Below are 21,084 nucleotides of genomic sequence, written 5' to 3' on the forward strand. Positions count from 1 at the left end.
GCACTCTGGATCTTTTTTTTTTTGTGAGTGGGGTGGGTGGGAGATGGGTGGAAGGAGAATGGAGGAGATGGGAGGAGATGGGATGGGAGTGGAAGAAGATGGGAGATGGGAGATGGGAGGAGATGGGAGATGGGGGGAGATAGAAACATAGAAACATAGAAAATAGGTGCAGGAGTAGGCCATTCGGCCCTTCGAGCCTGCACCACCATTCAATATGATCATGGCTGATCATCCAACTCAGTATCCCGTACCTGCCTTCTCTCTATACCCCCTGATCCCTTTAGCCAGAAGGGCCACATCTAACTCCCTCTTAAATATAGCCAATGAACTGGCCTCCACTGCCCTCTGTGGCAGAGAGTTCCAGAGGTTCACCACTCTCTGTGTGAAAAATGTTTTTCTCATCTCGGTCATAAAGGATTTCCCCCTTATCCTTAAACTGTGACCCCCTGTTCTGGACTTCCCCAACATCCGGAACAATCTCCCTGCATCTAGCCTGTCCAACCCCTTCAAGAATTTTGTAAGTTTCTATCAGGATGATCCCCTCTCAATCTCCTAAATTCTAGAGAGTATAGGAGATGGGAGACCAAGTCTATCCAGTCTTTGGGATCATAAGACAGTCCTGGGACATCCCAGGAATCAGTCTGGGGACGAGATGGGATGGGGAGGAGATGGGAGATGGGAGCTGAGGGATGGGAGATGGGGGAGATGGGAGCTGGGGGACGAGATGGGAGATGGTGGGAGGAGGGAGATGGGAGATGGGAGCTGGGGAAGGAGATGGGAGGAGAATGGAGATGGGAGATGGGGGAGGAGATGGGAGGAGATGGGAGGAGAGGAGGGAGTGGATTGGAGGAGATGGGAGGAGATGGGAGGAGGGAGGAGATGGGATGGAGGTGGGAGGGGATGGGATGGGAGGTGGGAGGAGATGGGAGGAGAGGTGGAGGTGGTGGGCGGAGTGCAGGCGCCCAGAGCCCGCCTCCAGCTAGAGTATTTATAGTGGGACCGTGGACAGTGCGAGCAGTAGTCGGGCTTTGAACACCAGAGGCATGGCTTACTCCAGCACCACCACCTCATCCAGCTCATACAGGAGGGCGTTCGGGGGCAACGTGATGGGGTCCCCACAGCTTGGCCGGGCCGCCTTCTCCAGCGGTCGCTACAGCAGCGGCAGCGGTGGCGGTGGCTCCCGGCTCCTGGTGTCCAAGTCCAGCGCGGTTCCTCTCTTCTCCTCGCTGTCCGGGATGGGTGTCGGGGGTGGGGGTGGTGGTGGAAGCTACAGGGTGAAGGCTCCCAGCCGCGGCTACGAGGTGGTGGACTTCAACCTGGCAGATGCCCTGAATCAGGAGTTCCTGCACACTCGCACCAACGAGAAGGCGGAGATGCAACACTTGAATGACCGCTTCGCCAGCTACATCGAGAAGGTGCGCTTCCTGGAGCAGCAGAACAAGGTGCTGGCAGCCGAGCTGGGCCGTCTCAAGGGGCAGGAGCCCGGGCGCGTCAACGACCTGTTCGAGCAGGAGATGAGGGAGCTCCGGAGGCAGGTGGACGCGCAGACCAACGAGAAACTCCGGGTGGAGGTGGAGAGAGACAACCTGGCAGACGACCTGCTGAAACTCAAGCAGAGGTAAGGACCCCCCTTGTTGGACCTAGAGACACACACAGACACACAGATACGCGGGGACACACAGAGACACAGAGAGAGAGAGAGACGGAGAGACACAGAGAGACAGACAGAGAGTGAGACATAGTGGGAAACAGACATACAGAGAGAGACGGAGAGAGAGAGAGACAGAGACGAGAGACAGAGACACAGAGAGACAGAGAGACACACACACACACACAGATACGCGGGGGCACACACAGAGAGAGAGAGACGGAGAGACACAGAGAGATATAGAGACATAGAGAGATACAGAGAGAGACACACAGACATAGAGAGACACAGAGAGAGAGACACACACACACACACACACATAGAGAGGGGGCACAGAGAGAGACACAGAGAGAGAGAGAGAGGCAGAGACACACATAGAGAGAGAGAGAGAGACACAGAGAAAGTTTACTGAGAGACCCAGAGAGAGAGAGAGAGAGACGGAGAGACACACAGACACAGAGACACACAGATACGCGGAGAACACAGAGAGACACAGAGGCATAGCGAGAAACACGGAGAGACACAGAGAGAGAGAGAGAGACGGAGAGATATAGAGATGCAGACACAGAGAGACATAGAGAAATGTGGAGAACACAGAGACAGAGAGAGAGAGACACACACACACACAGATAACCTGTTCCTTCTCTCCGGAGATGCTGCCTGTCCCGCTGAGTTACTCCAGCATTTTTTGTGTCTATCCCTTATCCCTTAAACTGAAACTCTCCTGGTAACCCGCTGAGTTACTTCAGGAGGTCGTGTTGCGGGTGTATAAGATGTTGGTGAGGCCGCATTTAGAGTATTGTGTTCAGTTCTGGGCGCCGTGTTATAGGAGAGATGTCGCCAAGTTGGAAAGGGCGCAGAGAGGATGTTGCCAGGACTAGAGGGTGTGAGCTACAGGGAGAGGTTGAGCAGGGCTGGGTCATAGAAACATAGACATAGAAACATAGAAATTAGGTGCAGGAGTAGGCCATTCGGCCCTTCGAGCCTGCACCGCCATTCAATATGATCATGGCTGATCATCCAACTCAGTATCCCGTACCTGCCTTCTTTCCATACCCCCTGATCCCCTTAGCCACAAGGGCCACATCTAACTCCCTCTTAAACATAGCCAATGAACTGGCCTCAACTATCCTCTGCGGCAGAGAGTTCCAGAGATTCACCACTCTCTGTGTGAAAAAAGTTCTTCTCATATCGGTTTTAAAGGATTTCCCCCTTATCCTTAAGCTGTGACCCCTTGTCCTGGACTTCCCCAACATCGGGAGCAATCTTCCTGCATCTAGCCTGCCCAACCCCTTAAGAATTTTGTAAGTTTCTATAAGATCCCCTCTCAATCTCCTAAATTCTAGAGAGTATAAACCGAGTCTATCCAGTCTTTCTTCATAAGACAGTCCTGACATCCCAGGAATCAGTCTGGTGAACCGTCTCTGCACTCCCTCTATGGCAATAATGTCCTTCCTCAGATCTGGGTCTCTATTCCATGGAGCGCAGGAGGATGAGGGGGTGATCTTATAGAAAATAGGTGCAGGAGGAGGCCATTCGGCCCTTCGAGCTATATACACCCTATAGAGGTGTATAAAATCATGAGAGGAATAGATTGGGTAGATGCACAGAGTCTCTTGCCCAGAGTGGGGGAATCGAGGACCAGAGGACACAGGTTTAAGGCAGTGGGGAAAAGATTTAATAGGAATCTGAGGGGTAACTTTTTCACGCAGAGAGTGGTGGGTGTATTGAACATAGAAACATAGAAAATGGGTGCAGGAAGAGGCCACTCGGCCCTTCGAGCCAGCACCACCATTCATTGTGATCATGGCTGATCATCCCCAATATAGAAACATAGAAAATAGGATAGAAAGATAGAAAACGAGCTGCCAGAGGAGGTAGTTGAGGCTGGGACTATCCCATTGTTTGAGAAACAGTTGGACAGGTACATGGGTAGGACAGGTTTGGAGGGTTGTGGACCAAACGCGGGCAGGTGGGACTAAGTGTAGCTGGGGCATTGTTGGCCGGTGTGGGCAAGTTGGGCCGAAGGGCCTGTTTCCACGTTGTGCCATTCTATGACTCTATTTTGTTTGTATCAGAGGTAAGACATCTTTGATGGAGATCGCTCCACCTTAATCCATGTCAGGAAGGGTCTCGATGGCTATGGGGAGAAGGCAGGTGAATGCAAGAGTCAGATCTTCATATCTTCGTGTTCATAAGTTCAGGTGGTGCTGCGGTAGAGTTGCTGCCTCACAGCGCCAGGGACCCGGGTTCGATCCCGACCACGGGCGCTGTCTGTACGGAGTTTGCACGTTCTCCCCGTGACCTGCGTGGGTTTTCTCCGAGATGTTCGGCTTCCTCCCACACTCCAAAGACGTGCAGCTTGTACTGCTGGTTTAATTGGCTTCTGCAAATTGTCGGTATAATGTAGGACAGAGTTGGCTGGTGTGGACTCGGTGGGCCGAAGGGCCTTACTACGCTCTGTATCTCTCTCTAAACCGGAATCCTTGCGAGCACACGTTTCGGTTAGCGGACCCTGGACTGGATCTCTTGGAGAGTCAGCCCTGATCTTTGGCAGATGAGGCGTTCCTGATCTAGAATGTATCTCTGTATTTCCCCGAAACACATGATGCAGCTGTCTGGATATCGTGTGTATCTGACTCACTGTATGAGGGCTCTTGTAGAACAAGGCTGCCCGACAAATAACCACAGGGTACATTTACAGCAAACAGCATCATCATCTCACCCCCCTCTCTAGAAATAGATGGGGTGAGGTGCCAGACAGAGCTTTATAAAGGTTTACGCTTTGTTTTAAGTTTTGAGTTGAGTTTTGAGTTGAGTTTTAAGTTTAGTCTTAAGTTTTATTTTAAGTTTTATTTTAAGTTTAGTCTTAAGGTTTTTCTTAAGTTTAGTCTTAAGTTTTGTTTTAAGTTTTATTTTAAATTTAGCCTTAAGTTTTATTTTAAGTTTAGTCTTAAGGTTTTTCTTAAGTTTAGTCTTAAGTTTTATTTAGTCTTAAGTTTAGTCTTAAGTTTTTTCTTAAGTTTAGTCTTAAGTTTTATTTTAAGTTTATTTTAAATTTAGTCTTAAGTTTTTTTTAAGTTTAGTCTTAAGTTTTGTTTTAAGTTTTTTTTTTCTTAAGTTTAGTCTTAAGTTTTAACTTTAGTCTTAAGTTTAGTTTTAAGTTTAGTCTTACGTTTAGTCCTAAGTTTAGTCCTTAGTTTAGCCTTAAGTTTTGTTTTGCGTTGAGTTTCACTTTAGAGATACAGTGTGGAAACAGGCCCTTCGGCCCATCGAGTCCGCGCCGACCAGCGCTATCCTACGCACTAGAGACAGTTTTACCATTTTTACCAAAGCCAATTAATCTTCAAACCTGCACGTCTTTGGAGTGTGGGATAAAACCAGAACTCTCTCTTGAAAGCATCCAGAGAACCGGCCTCCACCGCCCTGTGAGGCAGAGAATTCCACAGACTCACCACTCTCAGAGGGTGGTGGAGGCCAGTTCTCTGGATGCTTTCAAGAGAGAGCTAGACAGGGCTCTTAAAGATAGCGGAGTCAGGGGATATGGGGAGAAGGCAGGAACGGGGTACTGATTGGGGATGATCAGCCATGATCACACATTGAATGGTGGTGCTGGCTTGAAGGGCCGAATGGCCTGCACCTATTGTCTATTGTCTATTGTCTCTGTAGCTCTCTCTTGAAAGTATCTAGAGAACTGGCCTCCACCGGCCTCTGAGGCAGAGAATTCCACAGACTCACAACTCTCTGTGAGAACAAGTGTTTCCTCGTCTCCGTTCTAAATGGCTTGCCCCTTATTCTTAAACTGTGTGTGTGTGTGGCCCCTGGTTCTGGACTCCCCCAACATCGGGAACATGCGTGGAGATCGCTGGGTGGGCCGGAGGGGGCCTGTTTCCGCGCTGTATCTCTGAACTTACCTGAACTGAACTGAACTGAAAGGGTGACTAATAGAGGGAGATAAGAGGGTGTCCATGACAGGGGACAGCTGAGACTGTTGGGAGAGAGGATACAACCAAGGTTAGATTCAAGGGCATCGGGAAGGGGCTGAGAACTAATTCCATCAGGAATGCCGGGGGGAGGGGGGGGGGGGGGGGGGGGGGGGGAATGTTACAGCCGAATGAATTAGCAAGTGGTGTCCAAAAATAACCGGGCATGTCTATCCGATGAGAGGCATGGAAACAGGAGGCAGTGGTGCAGCAGGCAGTGAAGAAAGCGAATGGCATGTTGGCCTTTATAACAAGAGGAATCGAATATAGGTCCTTCTGCAGTTGTACTGGGCCCTAGTGAGACCACACCTGGAGTATTGTGTGCAGTTTTGGTCCCCTAATTTGAGGAAGGACATTCTTGCTATTGAGGGAGCCCAGCGTAGGTTCACCAGGTTAATTCCCGGGATGGCGGGACTGTCATATGCTGAGAGAGTGGAGCGGCTGGGCTTGTACACTCTGGAGTTTAGAAGGATGAGAGGGCATCTCATTGAAACATATAAGATTATTAAAGGCTTGGACACGCTAGAGGCAGGAAACATGTTCCCGATGTTGGGGGAGTCCAGAACCAGGGGCCACACACACAGTTTAAGAATAAGGGGTAAGCCATTTAGAACGGAGACGAGGAAACCTCCTTTTTCACACAGAGAGTGGTGAGTCTGTGGAATTCTCTGCCACAGAGGCCGGTGGAGGCCGGTTTTCTGGATACTTTCAAGAGAGAGCTAGATAGGGCTCTTAAAAATAGCGGAGTCAGGGGATATGGGGAGAAGGCAGGAACGGGGTACTGATTGTGGATGATCAGCCATGATCACACATTGAATGGCGGTGCTGGCTCGAAGGGCTGAATGGCCTCTACTCCTGCACCTGTTGTCTATTGTCTATTACACCGAGGAGGAGCAAGAGAGAAGGTGAAGGGCCAGAACATGGTGTAGCGGTGGAGCTGCTGCCTCACAGCAGCAGAGACCCGGGTTCCATCCTGACTGTGGGTGCTGTCTGTACGGAGTTTGCACGTTCTCCCTCCGTGACCTGAGTGGGTTTTCTCCGGGCGCTCCCACACTCCAAAGACGTGCAGGTTTGTAGGTTAATTGGCTTTGGGACACACAATTGTAAATTGTCCCTAATGTGTGGAGAGGATTATGTTAGTGTACAAGGCTCGCTGGGTCAGGGCGAACCCAATGGGCCGAAGGGCCTGTTTCTGCGCTGTGTCTCCGAACTAGACTATAAACTAGATGGACATGAAGAAAGGGTCTATTGTATCTAGATGCCTGCACCGCCATTCAATGTGATCATGGCTGATCATCCAACTCAGTACCCCGTACCTGAAAGACAAGGGCCACATCTAACTCCCTGTAAATCTATTGACAATGGGTGCACCCTCTGAGTAGGAGTTCCCATGATTCACCACTCTCTGTGTGAAAAAAGCCTGCACCGCCATTCAATGCTGATCCCCTGGTCCTGGATCATTCCCCAACATCGGGAACAATCTTCCTGCACCTAGCCTGTCCAACCCCTTAAGAATTTTGTAAGTTTCTATAAGATCCCCTCTCAATCTCCTAAATTCTAGAGAGTATAAACCAAGTCTATCCAGTCTTTCTTCATAAGACCCTGACATCCCAGGAATCTGTCTGGTGAACCTCTCTGCACTACCCATTCTTCTGGCAGAGAATTCCAGAGATTCACCACTCCTCTGTGAGAAAAAAAGTTCTTCTCATCTCAAGTCCTAAAAGATTTCCTTCCCCCTTATCCTTAAGCTGTGACCCCTTGTCCTGGACTTCCCCAACATCGGGAGCATCTTCCTGCATAGAGCTTGTGTTACAGAGAAAGGTTGAACAAGTTAGGGTCTTTATTCTTTGGAGCGCAGAAGGTTAAGGGGGGACTTGATTTAGAGGTTTTTAAAATGATGAGAGGGATAGACAGAGTTGATGTGAAAAAGCTTTTCCCACTGAGAGTAGATCTGAAGATGTCAAACAATAGGGGGTAGATGACATGAGAATTAAGGGACTGAAGTTTAGGGGTAACATGAGGGGGAACTTCTTTACTCAGAGAGTGGTAGCTGTGTGGAATGAGCTTCCGGTGAAGGTGGTGGAGGCAGGTTTGTTTTTATCATTTAAAAATAAACTGGATAGGCATATGGACGGGAAAGGAATGGAGGGTTATGGTCTGAGTGCAGGTAGATGGGACTAGGGGAGATTATGTGTTCGGCACGGACTAGAAGGGTCGAGATGGCCTGTTTCCGTGCTGTAATTGCTATATGGTTATTATATGGTTATATGGTTAGCCTGTCCAACCCCTTAAGAATTTTGTAAGTTTCTATAAGATCCCCTCTCAATCTCCGAAATTCTAGCGAGTATAAACCAAGTCTATCCAGTCTTTCTTCATAAGACAGTCCTGACATCCCAGGAATCAGGAACCCGGAACCTCTTGAAAGGGAGAGGTTGAGCAGGCTGGGTCTCTATTCCTTGGAGCGCAGGAGGATGAGGGGATATATGATAGAGGTGTATAAAATCATGAGAGGAATAGATCGGGTAGATGCACAGAGTCTCTCATGCCCAGAGTAGGGGAATCGAGGACCAGAGGACACAGGTTCAACGTGAAGGGGGAAAAGATTGAATAGGAAACTGAGGGGTAACTTTTTCACGCACAGGGTAGTGGTGTATGGAACGAGCTTCCTCAAATTAGGGGAGGTAACTGAGGCTGGGACTATCTCCAACGTTTGGAATCAGTTAGGGCCCAGTACAACGCATGGATTGGACCTCTTTGCTCCTGGGCCAACTCCTCATGTGGGCGTAGTCAGCGTGCTTGAGGACAAGTTCTGGAAATGGCCCATTGAGAGGGTCCGTTGAAGTTACTGTTTCCACACTGTATCCCTCTGTGTGTTGTTTGTGTGTACTTGGTGTCCGGAAAGACAATACATAGAAACATAGAACATAGACATTAGGTGCAGGAGTAGAGGCCATTCGGCCCTCCGAGCCTGCACCGCCATTCAATATGACCATGGCTGATCATCCAACTCAGTATCCCGTACCTGCCTTCTCTCCATACCCTCTGATCCCTTTAGCCACAAGGGCCACATCTAACTCCCTCTTAAATATAGCCAATGAACTGGCCTTGACTACCCTCTGTGGCAGAGAGTTCCAGAGATTCACCACTCTCTGTGTGAAAAAAGTTCTTCTCATCTTGGTTTTAAAGGATTTCCCCCTTATCCTTAAGCTGTGACCCCTTGTCCTGGACTTCCCCAACATCGGGAGCAATCTTCCTGCATCTAGCCTGTCCAACCCCTTAAGAATTTTGTAAGTTTCTATAAGATCCCCTCTCAATCTCCTAAATTCTAGAGAGTATAAACCAAGTCTATCCAGTCTTTCTTCATGAAACAGTCCTGACATCCCAGGAATCAGTCTGGTGAACCGTCTCTGCACTCCCTCTATGGCAATAATGTCCTTCCTCAGATTTGGAGACCAAAACTGTACGCAATACTCCAGGTGTGGTCTCACCAAGACCCTGTACAACTGCAGTAGAACCTCCCTGCTCCTATACTCAAATCTCAAATACTCAAATACGTGTTCACAATTGAGCCATTTGTGCGCCTGTCCCAGTTAGACGACTTCAGGAGACTGCGATCGCCACATGTTTGCGGGCGGTTGCCGCTGAGTCGCCTTCGTGGCCGCGAGGAGTTCCAGCATTCTGGGGGCGTGTCGCGGCCTCATTATGGTCACCGCTAACTTTTCAACGCGTTTGGAAAATTAGCGGCGACTGGAATGAAGCCGCCATGGGGAGCAGCGAGAATTCTCGTGCCGTATGTGGGTCGCCAGGAGGTCGAGGGTTGCCGTAGGTTGCAGCCGGTGTTGACCGGTGAATTGCTTTCGCCCATTGGGGGGGAAAAAACGTAAGCAGTCGTTTTCAGAGCCAAGGATAACCGACCGGTAATGTTAAATGTCCGTCGAGCTTCACAGCCGTGTATGTCTGGCTTCTTAAAAGTTGTCTCCACGCCTTCTCCCTCCTTCTTCCTCCCCTCTTTTAAAGGACTTACCGTACACTGTGCTTTCGGCATCTTAATGACAGCGGCAACCTTCCTGTTCATCGCGGTGTGTGTCTGTATCACGTTGGTCTTGCATCTTGCAAAGAATTTCACTCAGACAGCACTACCACCACTTGCCCTGACCCCTGCCTGCATAACGTGTGTGTGTGCGCGTGTGTGTGTGTGCGTGTGCATGCGCACGTGTGCTGAGTGCGTGCATGTGCGTGCGTGTGCTTGTGCGTTTGTGTGTGTGTGCGTTTAAGTGTGTGTGTGCGTTTGTGTGTGTGTGCGTGTGCTTGTGCGTGTGTGTGTGTGTGTGTGTATGCGTGCGCGTGCGTGCGTGTGTGTGTGTGTGCGTTTAAGTGTGTGTGTGCGTGCGTGTGCACGTGTGCTGAGTGCGTGCGTGTGCGTTTGTGCGTGTGTGTGCGTTTAAGTGTGTGTGCGTTTGTGTGTGCGTGCGCGTGCATACATGTGTTCCACTTTGACAATCGCCATTCCAGTTGCCGGTTTTACCGCCATTCCAGTTTCCAGTCACCTGAAAAATCGCCCAAATAGACAGGCCGATAATAATAATAATAATAACAATAATAATATTTTATTTATGGGCGCCTTTCAAGAGTTTCAAGGACACCTTACAAAAATTTAGCAGGTAGAGGAAAAACATGTAAGGGGAATGAAATAAATAGTAGAGACATGACTAGTACACAAAGTAAAGACAGAATTCAATACAAAACACAATATGAGGCAATTCATGCACAGATGAAAAGGGAGGGGGACGTGGGGCTAAGGATAGGCAGAGGTGAAGAGATGGGTCTTGAGGCGGGACTGGAAGATGGTGAGGGACACGGAATTGCGGATCAGTTGGGGGAGGGAATTCCAGAGCCTGGGAGCTGCCCTGGAGAAGGCTCTGTCCCCTAAACTGCGGAGGTTGGACTTGTGGATGGAGAGGAGACCGGCTGATGTGGATCTGAGGGACCGTGAGGGTTGGTAGGGGGAGAGGAGGTCAGTGAGATATGGGGGGGGGGGGGCAGATGGTGGAGGGCTTTGTAGGTGAGGACCAGGATTTTGTAGGTGATCCGGTGGGAGATGGGAAGCCAGTGAAGTTGTTTGAGGACTGGAGTGATGTGATGCCAGGATTTGGTGTGGGTGATGAGTCGGGCGGCTGCGTTCTGGACCAGTTGGGAGTCGGTTGATGTAGGTGGAGCTGATGCCAAGGAGAAGTGAGTTGCAGTAGTCCACAGATACACGATAAAGGGAATAACGTTTAGCGCAAGGTAAAGCCAGCAAAGTCCGATCAAGGATAGTCCGAGGGTCACCAATAAGGTAGATGGTAGTTCAGGACCGCTCGCTGGTTGTGGTGGGATGGTTCAGTTGCCTGATAACAGGGTAGTTGAGGCCGGACTGTGAATGCCGCGGGGAGGTGAGGACGGTGATGACTTTGTCTTTCTCTTGTCTTGCAGGTTGCAGGAGGAGATACAACTCAAGGAGGAAGCTGAACATAACTTGGCAGCATTCCGCCAGGTAAACCCAGTCCCCCCACTCCCACCCCCACCCCCACACCCACCCCCACACCCCCACACCCCCACCCCCACCCCCCCCCCCACCCCCACCCCCACCCCCACCCCCCAACCCCCACCCCCACCCCCACCCCCACCCCCCACCCCCGCCCCCCCCACCCCCACCCCCACCCACACCCCCACCCCCACACCCCCACCCTCACCCTCACCCCCACCCCCCCCCACCCCCACCCCCACCCCCACACCCACCCCCACCCACACCCACACCCCCACCCCCACATCTCCCTCACACTCCCCCCCACCCCCCCACCCCCACCCCCACCCCCCCCCACACCCAACCCCCACCTACAACACCCACGTCCCCACCCCCCACCCCCACCCCCACATCCCCCCCCCCCACCCACCCCCACCCCACGCAGGTCACACCCCCCCACCCCCACCCCCCTCCCCCACACAGCCCCCCCCCCACCCCCACCCACACCCCACCCCCCACACCCCCCCCCACACCCACACCCACCCCCGCACCCACACCCCCACCCGCCACCCCCCCACCCCCCCCCCCCACCCCCCCCCCCCCCCCCCCCCCCCCCCCCCCCCCCCCCCCCCCCCCCCACCCCCCACCCACACCCCCACCCACACCCACCCCCCCCCCCCCCCCCCCCCCCCCCCCACCCCCCCCCCTCCCCCCCACCCCCCCCCCCCACCCCCACACCCAACCCCCCCCCCCCCCACCCCCCCCCACACCCCCACCCCCACCACCTAACCCCCACGCACCCCACACACCCACACCCGCACCCCACACACACACGCACCCCACTATCTCCCCCACACTCACACCCCCACGCACACACACACCCCCCCCCCACACCCCCCCCCACACCCCCCCCCCACCCCCACCCCCACCCTCCCTCACCCCCACACCCCCACCCCCCCCACCCACACCCCCATTCCCTCCATCTCTCCCCCGCTCCCCCCCCCTCCACAACCCCACCCCCCCCCCCCCCCCCACACCCCACACCCCCCCCCCCCCACCCCCTCCCCACACCCCCACCCCCACCCCCTGAGTTACTCCCCCACCCCCACCCTCACCCCCACCCCTCACCCCCCCACCCCCTCCACCCCCCACCCCCACAGTCACCCACCTTCACACCCACCCTCCTCCAGCCCCACCTTCACCCTCACCCTCCCACTCCCCCCCCCCCCAACCCACATTCACCCCCCCCCCCCACCCTCAGGAGCTGCCAGAGGAGGTAGTTTAATTTCATTTAGAGATACAGCACGGAGACAGGCCCTTCGGCCCACCGGGTCTGTGTCGACCAGCGATCCCCGCACATTAACACCATCACTAACACTATCCTACACACTCTAGGGACAATGTTACATTTACACCAAGCCAATTAACCTACAAACCTGTACGTCTTTGGAGTGTGGGAGGAAACCGAAGATCTCGGAGAAAACCCACGCAGGTCACGGGGAGAACGTGCAAACTCCGTACAGACAGCGCCCGTAGTCGGGATGGAACCCGGGTCTCCGGCGCTGCATTTGCTATAAGGCAGCGACTCTACCGCTGGGCCACCATGACCATCTCACCCCTTTTCTCCAGAGATGCTGCCTGACCCTTAATTAGTGCTTGATTAATACCGGTGTCATCAGCTCATGAGTGATCGGAGTAGAATTAGGCCATTCGGCCCATCAAGTCTACTCCGCCAATCACTCGTGGCTGATCTATCTCTCCCTCCCAACCCCATTCTCCTGCCTTCTCCCCATAACCCCTGACACCCGCACTGATCAAGAGTCTATCTATCTCTGCCTTAAATATATCCACTGACTTGTGGCCTCCAAGAAAAGAATCCCACAGATTCACCACCCACTGGCTAAAGACATTCCTCCTATGATGTTTCACCCATTCCTTCTCTCCAGAGGTGCTGCCTGACCCGCTGAGTTACTCCAGCACCTCTGTGAAACGTCACCTATCCATGTTCTCCACAGATGCTGCCTGACCCGCTGAGTTACTCCAGCACTCTGTGAAACGTCACCTATTCCATGTTCTCCACAGATGCTGCCTGACCCGCTGACTTATGGTGCAGCAGCATCTATGGAGCTAAGGAAATAGGCAACGTTTCGAGCCGAACCTTCTGGAAATAGGCAATGTTTCGGGCCGAAACCCTTCCGGGTTTCTGCCCGAAACTTTGCCTATTTCCTTCAGGGTTTTGGCCCGAAACGTTGCCTATTTTCTCCAGGATTTCAGCCCAAAACGTCACCTATCCATGTTCCCCACAGATGCTGCTGTACCCGCTGAGTTTCTCCAGCACTCTGTGAAACGTCACCTATCCATGTTCTCCACAGATGCTGCCTGACCCGCTGAGTTACTCCAGCACTCTGTGTCTACTGGCAGCAGACTAGACTAGACTGAGAACTCACTGAAGCTCCCCTGCGCGTTCTGTCCTGTCTTGCCTGCCATTGACCAGTGGTGTTAGTGGATTGCGTGCGGCATTGCTTCTGTGGCCGGTGCTGTCAGCTGGTAGTGGGGGAGGAGGAGGGGGGATGGGGGGGTCGGGAACGCCGGGAATGATATGGCAGGCCATGGCATACACCTCCCTCTCTCTCTCTCCCTCCCGCAGGATGTGGATGCAGCCACCCTGGCACGACTGGAATTGGAGCGCAGGATCGAGTCTCTCAACGAGGAGATCGCCTTCCTCAAGAAGGTCCATGAGGAGGTGAGTGTGGACAAACCAGGGCCTCGATACTGGCTACACGTCACTGGTTACACCCGGAGTACTGTGTGCAGTTTTGGTCCCCTAATTTGAGGAAGGGCATTCTTGCTATTGAGGGAGCGCAGCGTAGGTTCACCAGGTTAATTCCCGGGATGGCGGGACTGTCATATGCTGAGAGAATGTGGAGCGGCTGTGGGCTTGTACACTCTGTGGAGTTTAGAAGGATGAGAGGGTATCTCATTGAAACATATAAGATTACTAGACTAAGTGGGACCCATTGGGTCTCAACATCACAGGACTGGTACCTCAACGTAATATTCCACCTCTCCACCAATTCCAATATTGGTGGCCAGTGGGGGAGGGGGGCTTTCAGGAGCGTACTAATAGTATGGGTGTTGTGTTTTCCAGAGGGCTAGTATGGACATTGTGGGCCGAATGGATTCTTGGGCTGGCGGCTCAGTCACTCAAGGCTGGTGGGCTGGCAGCTCACTCACTCACGGTTGGTGGGCTGGCAGTTGACTCACGGCTATTCCTTGAAATTCCATTTCAAGCAGGGTGCAAGGCCACCAAATTCAAGTGCAGTGTCATGCCATTTCAAGCAGGGTGCAAGGCCACTAAAGACAGCGAGCCGTGACCTCTCCCTCCCCCATCTTGCAGAGACTGAGCCACACCCACACTTCCGGGTTTTAGAGTCTCACTGGGAGGGGCGCGGCCTTCATGGCGTGATTGGCGGAAGAGAGAATCTCACCATTTTTTAAACACTAATAACTCATTTATTTTTCATCGATGGGTCCACGGCACCTGATGAGCGGAGGGGGACTCTGAGTAAGATGGCCAAAAATCACAGCCGTATGTGATAGCGTTTTTTCTAACATCAATATACAGCTCAAACGGGAAGCGGCCAAGATTAGACTTTTAATTGTAGCAGAGGCAACACCAACCCCTGTCCAATGGGGCACTTTCAAAGCAGTGGGGAAACCTAAACTACATATACAGTGATTCTTTTGAAAACTTTTTCACCCAGTGAGTTGTGAATTTGTGGAATCCCCTGCCACAGAGGGCAGTGGAGGCCAAGTCGCTGGATGGATTTAAGAGAGAGTTAGATAAAGCTCTAGGGGATAGTGGAGTCAAGAGATGCAGGAAGATTGTTCCCGATGTTGGGGAAGTCCAGGACAAGGGGTCACAGCTTAAGGATAAGAGGGAAATCCTTTAAAACCGAGATGAGAAGAACTTTTTTCACACAGAGAGTGGTGAATCTGTGGAACTCTCTGCCACAGAGGGTAGTTGAGGCCACAGTTCATTGGCTATATTTAAGAGGGAGTTAGATGTGGCCCTTGTGGCTAAAGGGATCAGGGGGTATGGAGAGAAGGCAGGTACGGGATACTGAGTTGGATGATCAGCCATGATCATATTGAATGGCGGTGCAGGCTCGAAGGGCCGAATGGCCTACTCCTGCACCTAATTTCTATGTTTCTATGTTTCTATGATATGGGGAGAAGGCAGGCACGGGTTATTGATTGGGGACGATCAGCCATGATCACAATGAATGGCGGTGCTGGCTCGAAGGGCCGAATGGCCTCCTCCTGCACCTATTTTCTATGATCTGTACGGGTGTCAGGGGTTATGGGGAGAAGGCAGGAGAATGGGGTTAGGAGGGAGAGATAGATCAGCCATGATCGAATGGCGGAGTAGACATGATGGTGCTCGGGAGATTGCCGGGAATGATGCCGGGATTAAGGGGCGTGAGGTCCCGGGAACGCTGATGGCCGAGGGGGGGGGGGGGGGGGGGGGGGGGGGGGGGGGGGGGGGGGGGGGGGGGGGGGGGGGGGGGGGGGGGTGGGGGGGGGGGGGGGGGGGGGGGGGTGGGGGGGGGGGTGGGGACATGGTGGAGATATAAGGCGGGGACGGGGGAGGGCGGAGCGATCCGTGAGCGAATGGCGGAGTTGACGCGACTGGGGGGTGGGGGGTGGGGAACTCCCCGCTCCGCAGCTGACCACCTCTCCCCCCCCCCCCCCCCTCCCCCCCCACCGCAGGAACTCCACGAGCTCCACGCTCAGCTCCAGGAGCAGCAGGTCCAGGTGGAGATCGACGTGGCCAAGCCCGACCTCACCGCCGCTCTCCGTGACATCCGCGCCCAGTACGAGTCCATCTCCGCCAAGAACGTACAGGAGGCCGAGGAGTGGTACAAGTCCAAGGTAGTGGGGGGGGGGGGGGGGGGGGGACGGGACGTGGGGGTGAGGTTCGCCTAGCGGTGGGGACCACTGTGTCAACACAAGGGGGTGGGGGTTTGGGGTGGGTTTGGCTAGCGACCACTATCTATACAAGGGGTGGGAGATGGGGGGGCGGGGGTGGTGTTAGTGGTAAGTGTGGAGGGGGGGTAGTTGTCTAGAGGTGGGGACCATTGTGTCTACACAGGGGGTGGGAGATGGGGGGCGGGGGTGGGTTAGGGGTGAGGGTGAGGGTGGGGTTGTCTAGTGGTGGGGACCACAGTGTGGGGTGTGGGGGATAGGGATGAGGGTGGGTTTGGCTAGAGGTGAGGATCACTATCTATACAAGGGTGGGAGATGGGGGTGGGGTTAGGGGTGAGGGTGGGGGAGGGTTGTCTAGAGGTGGGGACCACTGTGTCAACACAAGGGGGTGGGGGTGGGAGATGGGGGTGAGGGTGGTGTTAGTGGTAAGTGTGGAGGGGGGGTAGTTGTCTAAAGGTGGGACCACTGTGTCTACAAGGGGTGGGGGTGGGTTTGTCTAGAGGTGGGACCACTGCGTCTACTAAAGGGGTGTGGGGGTGGGGGAGGGTTTGTTTAGAGTTGCTGCATTTCACTGCCAAGTTCCATGATCACATTGAATGGCGGTGCTGGCTAGAAGGGCCGAATGGCCTACTCCTGCACCTATTGTCTATTGTCTATTATCCAATTAAAGGACGTTCCTTCAGGAAGGAGATGAGGAGGAATCTGTTTAGCCAGAGGGTGGTGAATCTGTGGGAGTCTTTGCCACACAGACGGCTGTGGAGGCCACAAGTCAGTGGATATTTTTACGGCAGAGATAAACAGATTCTTGATTAGTGCGGGTGTCAGGGGTTATGGGGAGAAGGCAGGAGAATGGGGTTAGGAGGGAGAGACAGATCAGCCATGATTGAACGGCGGAGTAGACCTGATGGGCCGAATGGCCTCATTCTGTTGCTATCCCCCCCCCGGCAGGTTGCGGACCTGAACCAGAGCGCGGTGAAGCACAATGACGCACTGCGGCAGGCCAAGCAGGAGGCCATGGAGTTCAGGCACCAGATACAGACCTACACCTGCGAGATCGACGCCCTCAAGGGATCTGTGAGTCTTTGCCCTCCCGCCCCCCCTGCTCCCCACACCCCCGTGCCGCCCCCACCCTGCCTCTCCCCCCCCCCCTTGTTCTATCCACTCTTGCCCACCTGCACTATTCTTGCGTACACTCTGATACTCCCTCCCCCCCCCCCCACCCTCTCCCCCCCCCCCTACTCTGAACCCCCCTCACTATTCTCGCCTCCCCCTCTCTCTTCCCCTCTTGCTGCTCCCCCCCTCTCTACCCCCCCCCCCCACACTCTCCCCCCGATCTCTCTGCCCCTGCCCCCTGGTCTGTCCCCCCCTCTCACCCCTGTTCTGTCTCCCCCCCCCCCCCCACTCTAACCCCCCCCCTCTAACCCCCCCACTCTAACCCCCCCCCCCACTCTAACCCCCCCACTCTGACCCCCCCACTCTGACCCCCCCCCACTCTAACCCCCCCCCACTCTGACCCCCCCCCCACTCTAACCCCCCCCACTCTAACCCCCCCCCACTCTAACCCCCCCCACTCTAACCCCCCCCCCCCCACTCTAACCCCCCCCCTCTAACCCCCCCCACTCTAACCCCCCCTCTCCCCCCCCCACTCTAACCCCCCCCACTCTAACCCCCCCCACCCCCCCCCCACTCTAACCCCCCCCACTCTAACCCCCCCCACTCTAACCCCTCCTCCCCCCCACTAAACCCCCCCCCACTCTCCCCCCCCCCCCACTCTAACCCCCCCCCACTCTAACCCCCCCCACTCTAAACCCCCCCACTCTAACCCCCCCCCTACTCTAACCCCCCCCACTCTAACCCCCCCCACTCCCCCCCACTCTAAACCCCCCCCACTCTAACCCCCCCCACTCCCCCCCTCTCTAAAACTACCCCCCCCCACTCTAAACCCCCCCACTCTAACCCCTCTCACTCTAACCCCCCCACTCTCTACCCCCCCCCCCCCCCACTCTAACCCCCTCCCCCCCCACTCTAACCCCCCCACTAACCCCCCCCCCACTCTCTAACCCCCCCCACTCTAAAACCCCCCCCCTCTAAAAAACCCCCCCACTCTAACCCCTCCTCCACTCTCCCCCCACTCTAACCCCCCCTCTAACCCCTCCCCCCCCCACTCTAACCCCCCCCCCACACTCTAACCCCTCTCCCCCCCACTCTACCCCCCCCCACTCTAACCCCCCCACTCTAACCCCTCTCCCCCCCCCTCTAACCCCCCCACTCTAACCCCCCCCCTCTAACCCCTCTCTCCCACCCCACTCTAACCCCCCTAAAAAAAAACCACTCTAACCCCCCCCCCCCTATCTCTAACCCCTCTCCCCCCCACTCTAACCCCCCCCACTCTAACCCCCCCCCACTCTAACCCTCTCCCCCCCACCTCCTAACCCCCCCACTCTAACCCTCTCCCCCCCCACTCTAACCCCTCTCCCCCAAAAAAAAAACCCCACTCTAACCCCCCCACTCTAAACCCTCTCCTCCACCCCACTCTAACCCCACCCCCCCCCCCTCCCCCCTCTCTCCCTCTCCCCCCCACTCTAACCCCCCCCCACTCTAACCCCCCCCACTCTAACCCTAACCCCCTCTCCCCCCCCCCACTCTAACCCCCCCCACTCTAACCCACCCCCCCCACTCTAACCCCCCTCTCCCCCCCCCCACTCTAACCCCCCCCACTCTAACCCCCCCCCACTCTAACCCCCCCCCCTAACTCCCTCCCCCCTCTCTCTCCCCCCCACTCTAACCCCCCACTCTAACCCCCCACTCTACCCCCTCTCCCCCCCACTCTAACCCCCCCCACTCTAACCCCTCTCTCCCCCCCTCCTCACTCTAACCCCCCTCTCTAACCCCCCCCCTCTCTACCCCTCTCTCCCCCCCACTCTAACCCCCCACTCTAAACCCCCCCCCACTCTAACCCCCTCTCTCCCCCCCACTCTAACCCCCCCCACTCTAACCCCCCCCCCACTCTAACCCCCCCCCCACTCTAACCCCTCTCCCCCCCCCCCCCTCTCCTCCCCCCCACTCTAACCCCCCCCCCCCTCTAAACCCCCCCACCCACTCTAACCCCCCACTCTAAACCCCCCACTCTAACCCCCCCCACTCTAACCCCTCCCCCCCCCCCTCTCCTCCCCCCCCCTCCCCTCCCCCCCTCTCCCCCCTCCCCCTCTCCCCCCCCCCCCCCCCCCCCCCCCCCCTCCCCCCCCCCCCCCCCCTCCCCCCCCCCCTCCCCCCTCTCCTCCCCCCCAGAACGAGTCGCTGCTGCGGCAGCTGCGTGAGATGGAGGAGCGTTTTGGGGGCGAGGCGGGGGGCTACGCCGACACCATTGGCCACCTGGAGGAGGAGATCAGGCGCCTGAAGGACGAGATGGCCCGGCACCTGCGGGAATACCAGGACCTCCTCAACGTCAAGATGGCCCTGGACGTGGAGATAGCCACCTACCGCAAGCTGCTGGAGGGCGAGGAGAGCAGGTAGGGGGACGTCCATCCAACACCCGGTCAATGGGACCTCCATCCCACACCTCACCCACTCCCTCTCCCCACAGATGACCCGCTGAGTTACTCCGGCACTCTGTGAAACGTCACCTATCCATGTTCTCCACAGATGCTGCCTGACCCGCTGAGTTACTCCGGCACTCTGTGAAACGTCACCTATCCATGTTCTCCACAGATGCTGCCTGACCCGCTGAGTTACTCCAGCACTCTGTGAAACGTCACCTATCCATGTTCTCCATAGATGCTGCCTGACCCGCTGAGTTACTCCAGCACTCTGCGCCTACACGTCTGTTGTACTGCTCTTAGTAAGAATGACAATAGACAATAGGTGCAGGAGTAGGCCATTCAGCCCTTCGAACCAGCACCACCATTCAATGCGATCATGGCTGATCATCCCCAATCAGTACCCCGTTCCTGCCCTTCTCCCCATATCCCCTGACTCCGCTATCTTTAAGAGCCCTATCCAGCTCTCTCTTGAAAGTATCCAGAGAACCGGCCTCCACCGCCCTCTGTGAGGCAGAGAATTCCACAGACTCACAACTCTCTGTGAGAAAAAGTGTTTCCTCGTCTCCGTTCTAAATGGCTTACCCCTTATTCTTAAACTGTGTGTGTGTGGCCCCTGGTTCTGGACTCCCCCAACATCGGGAACATGTTTCCTGCCTCTAGTGTGTCCAAGCCCTTAATAATCTTATATGTTTCAATGAGATGCCCTCTCATCCTTCTAAACTCCAGAGTGTACGAGGTAAAGTGCCCATCCACACCATTGGGTTAGTTTCACTTAGTTTATGGAGACAGTGCCTTTATTTGACTCTGTGAGCCTAAGGGCCTGCTTCCATGCTATATCTCCAAACTAAAACTAAATAGACAACAGACAATAGGTGCAGGAATAGGCCATTCGGCCCTTCGAGCCAGCACCGCCATTCAATGTGATCATGGCTGATCGTCCACAATCAGTACCCCGTTCCTGCCTTCTCCCCAGTCTGGGGACAGGGGTGTTCCTCTCCTCCTAAAGTCCACAAACATCCCCTGAGTGTTGATGGTGTTGAGCTACAGGTGATTCACACAATCCTACACACACACACACACACACACTAGGTGCCATTTACTAATTTTATCCAAGCCAATTAACCTACAAACCCGCACGTCTTTGGAGTGTGGGAGGAAACCGGAGCGCCCGGAGAAAACCCACGCAGGTCACGGGGAGAACGTGCAAACTCCTTACAGACAGCACCTGTGGTCAGGATCGATCCCGGGTCTCCGGCGCCGTGAGGCAGTAACTCTACCGCTGCGTCACCGTGCCGACCACGGGCTTTGTTGATGGTTCGTTATCTGATTGTGTTGTAGGATCGTGGCTCCTGTACAGTCGTTCTCCAGCCTCAGCTTCAGAGGTTAGTCTGTCTCACACGCACACGCACACGCACACGCACA

The 21,084-nt window shown here is 55.0% G+C and overlaps 1 protein-coding gene across 1 annotated transcript in view; it reads left to right on the forward strand.

Moving 5' to 3' along the window:
• Positions 1-1,019: 1,019 nt before the first annotated feature.
• The window catches only part of LOC129693784 (desmin-like), a 21,395-nt gene continuing 1,330 nt past the window's right edge, over positions 1,020-21,084 (forward strand). Inside the window, exons 1-7 of the mRNA XM_055630553.1 lie at positions 1,020-1,618; positions 11,104-11,164; positions 13,782-13,877; positions 15,908-16,069; positions 17,072-17,197; positions 19,412-19,632; positions 21,001-21,044. Of these exons, the coding sequence (XP_055486528.1) occupies positions 1,044-1,618; positions 11,104-11,164; positions 13,782-13,877; positions 15,908-16,069; positions 17,072-17,197; positions 19,412-19,632; positions 21,001-21,044 (1,285 nt within the window). The 5' untranslated portion in view covers positions 1,020-1,043. The remainder of the gene's footprint in view (positions 1,619-11,103; positions 11,165-13,781; positions 13,878-15,907; positions 16,070-17,071; positions 17,198-19,411; positions 19,633-21,000; positions 21,045-21,084) is intronic.

Source organism: Leucoraja erinacea, unplaced genomic scaffold, assembly GCF_028641065.1.
Source record: "Leucoraja erinacea ecotype New England unplaced genomic scaffold, Leri_hhj_1 Leri_425S, whole genome shotgun sequence".
NCBI lineage: Eukaryota > Metazoa > Chordata > Chondrichthyes > Rajiformes > Rajidae > Leucoraja > Leucoraja erinaceus.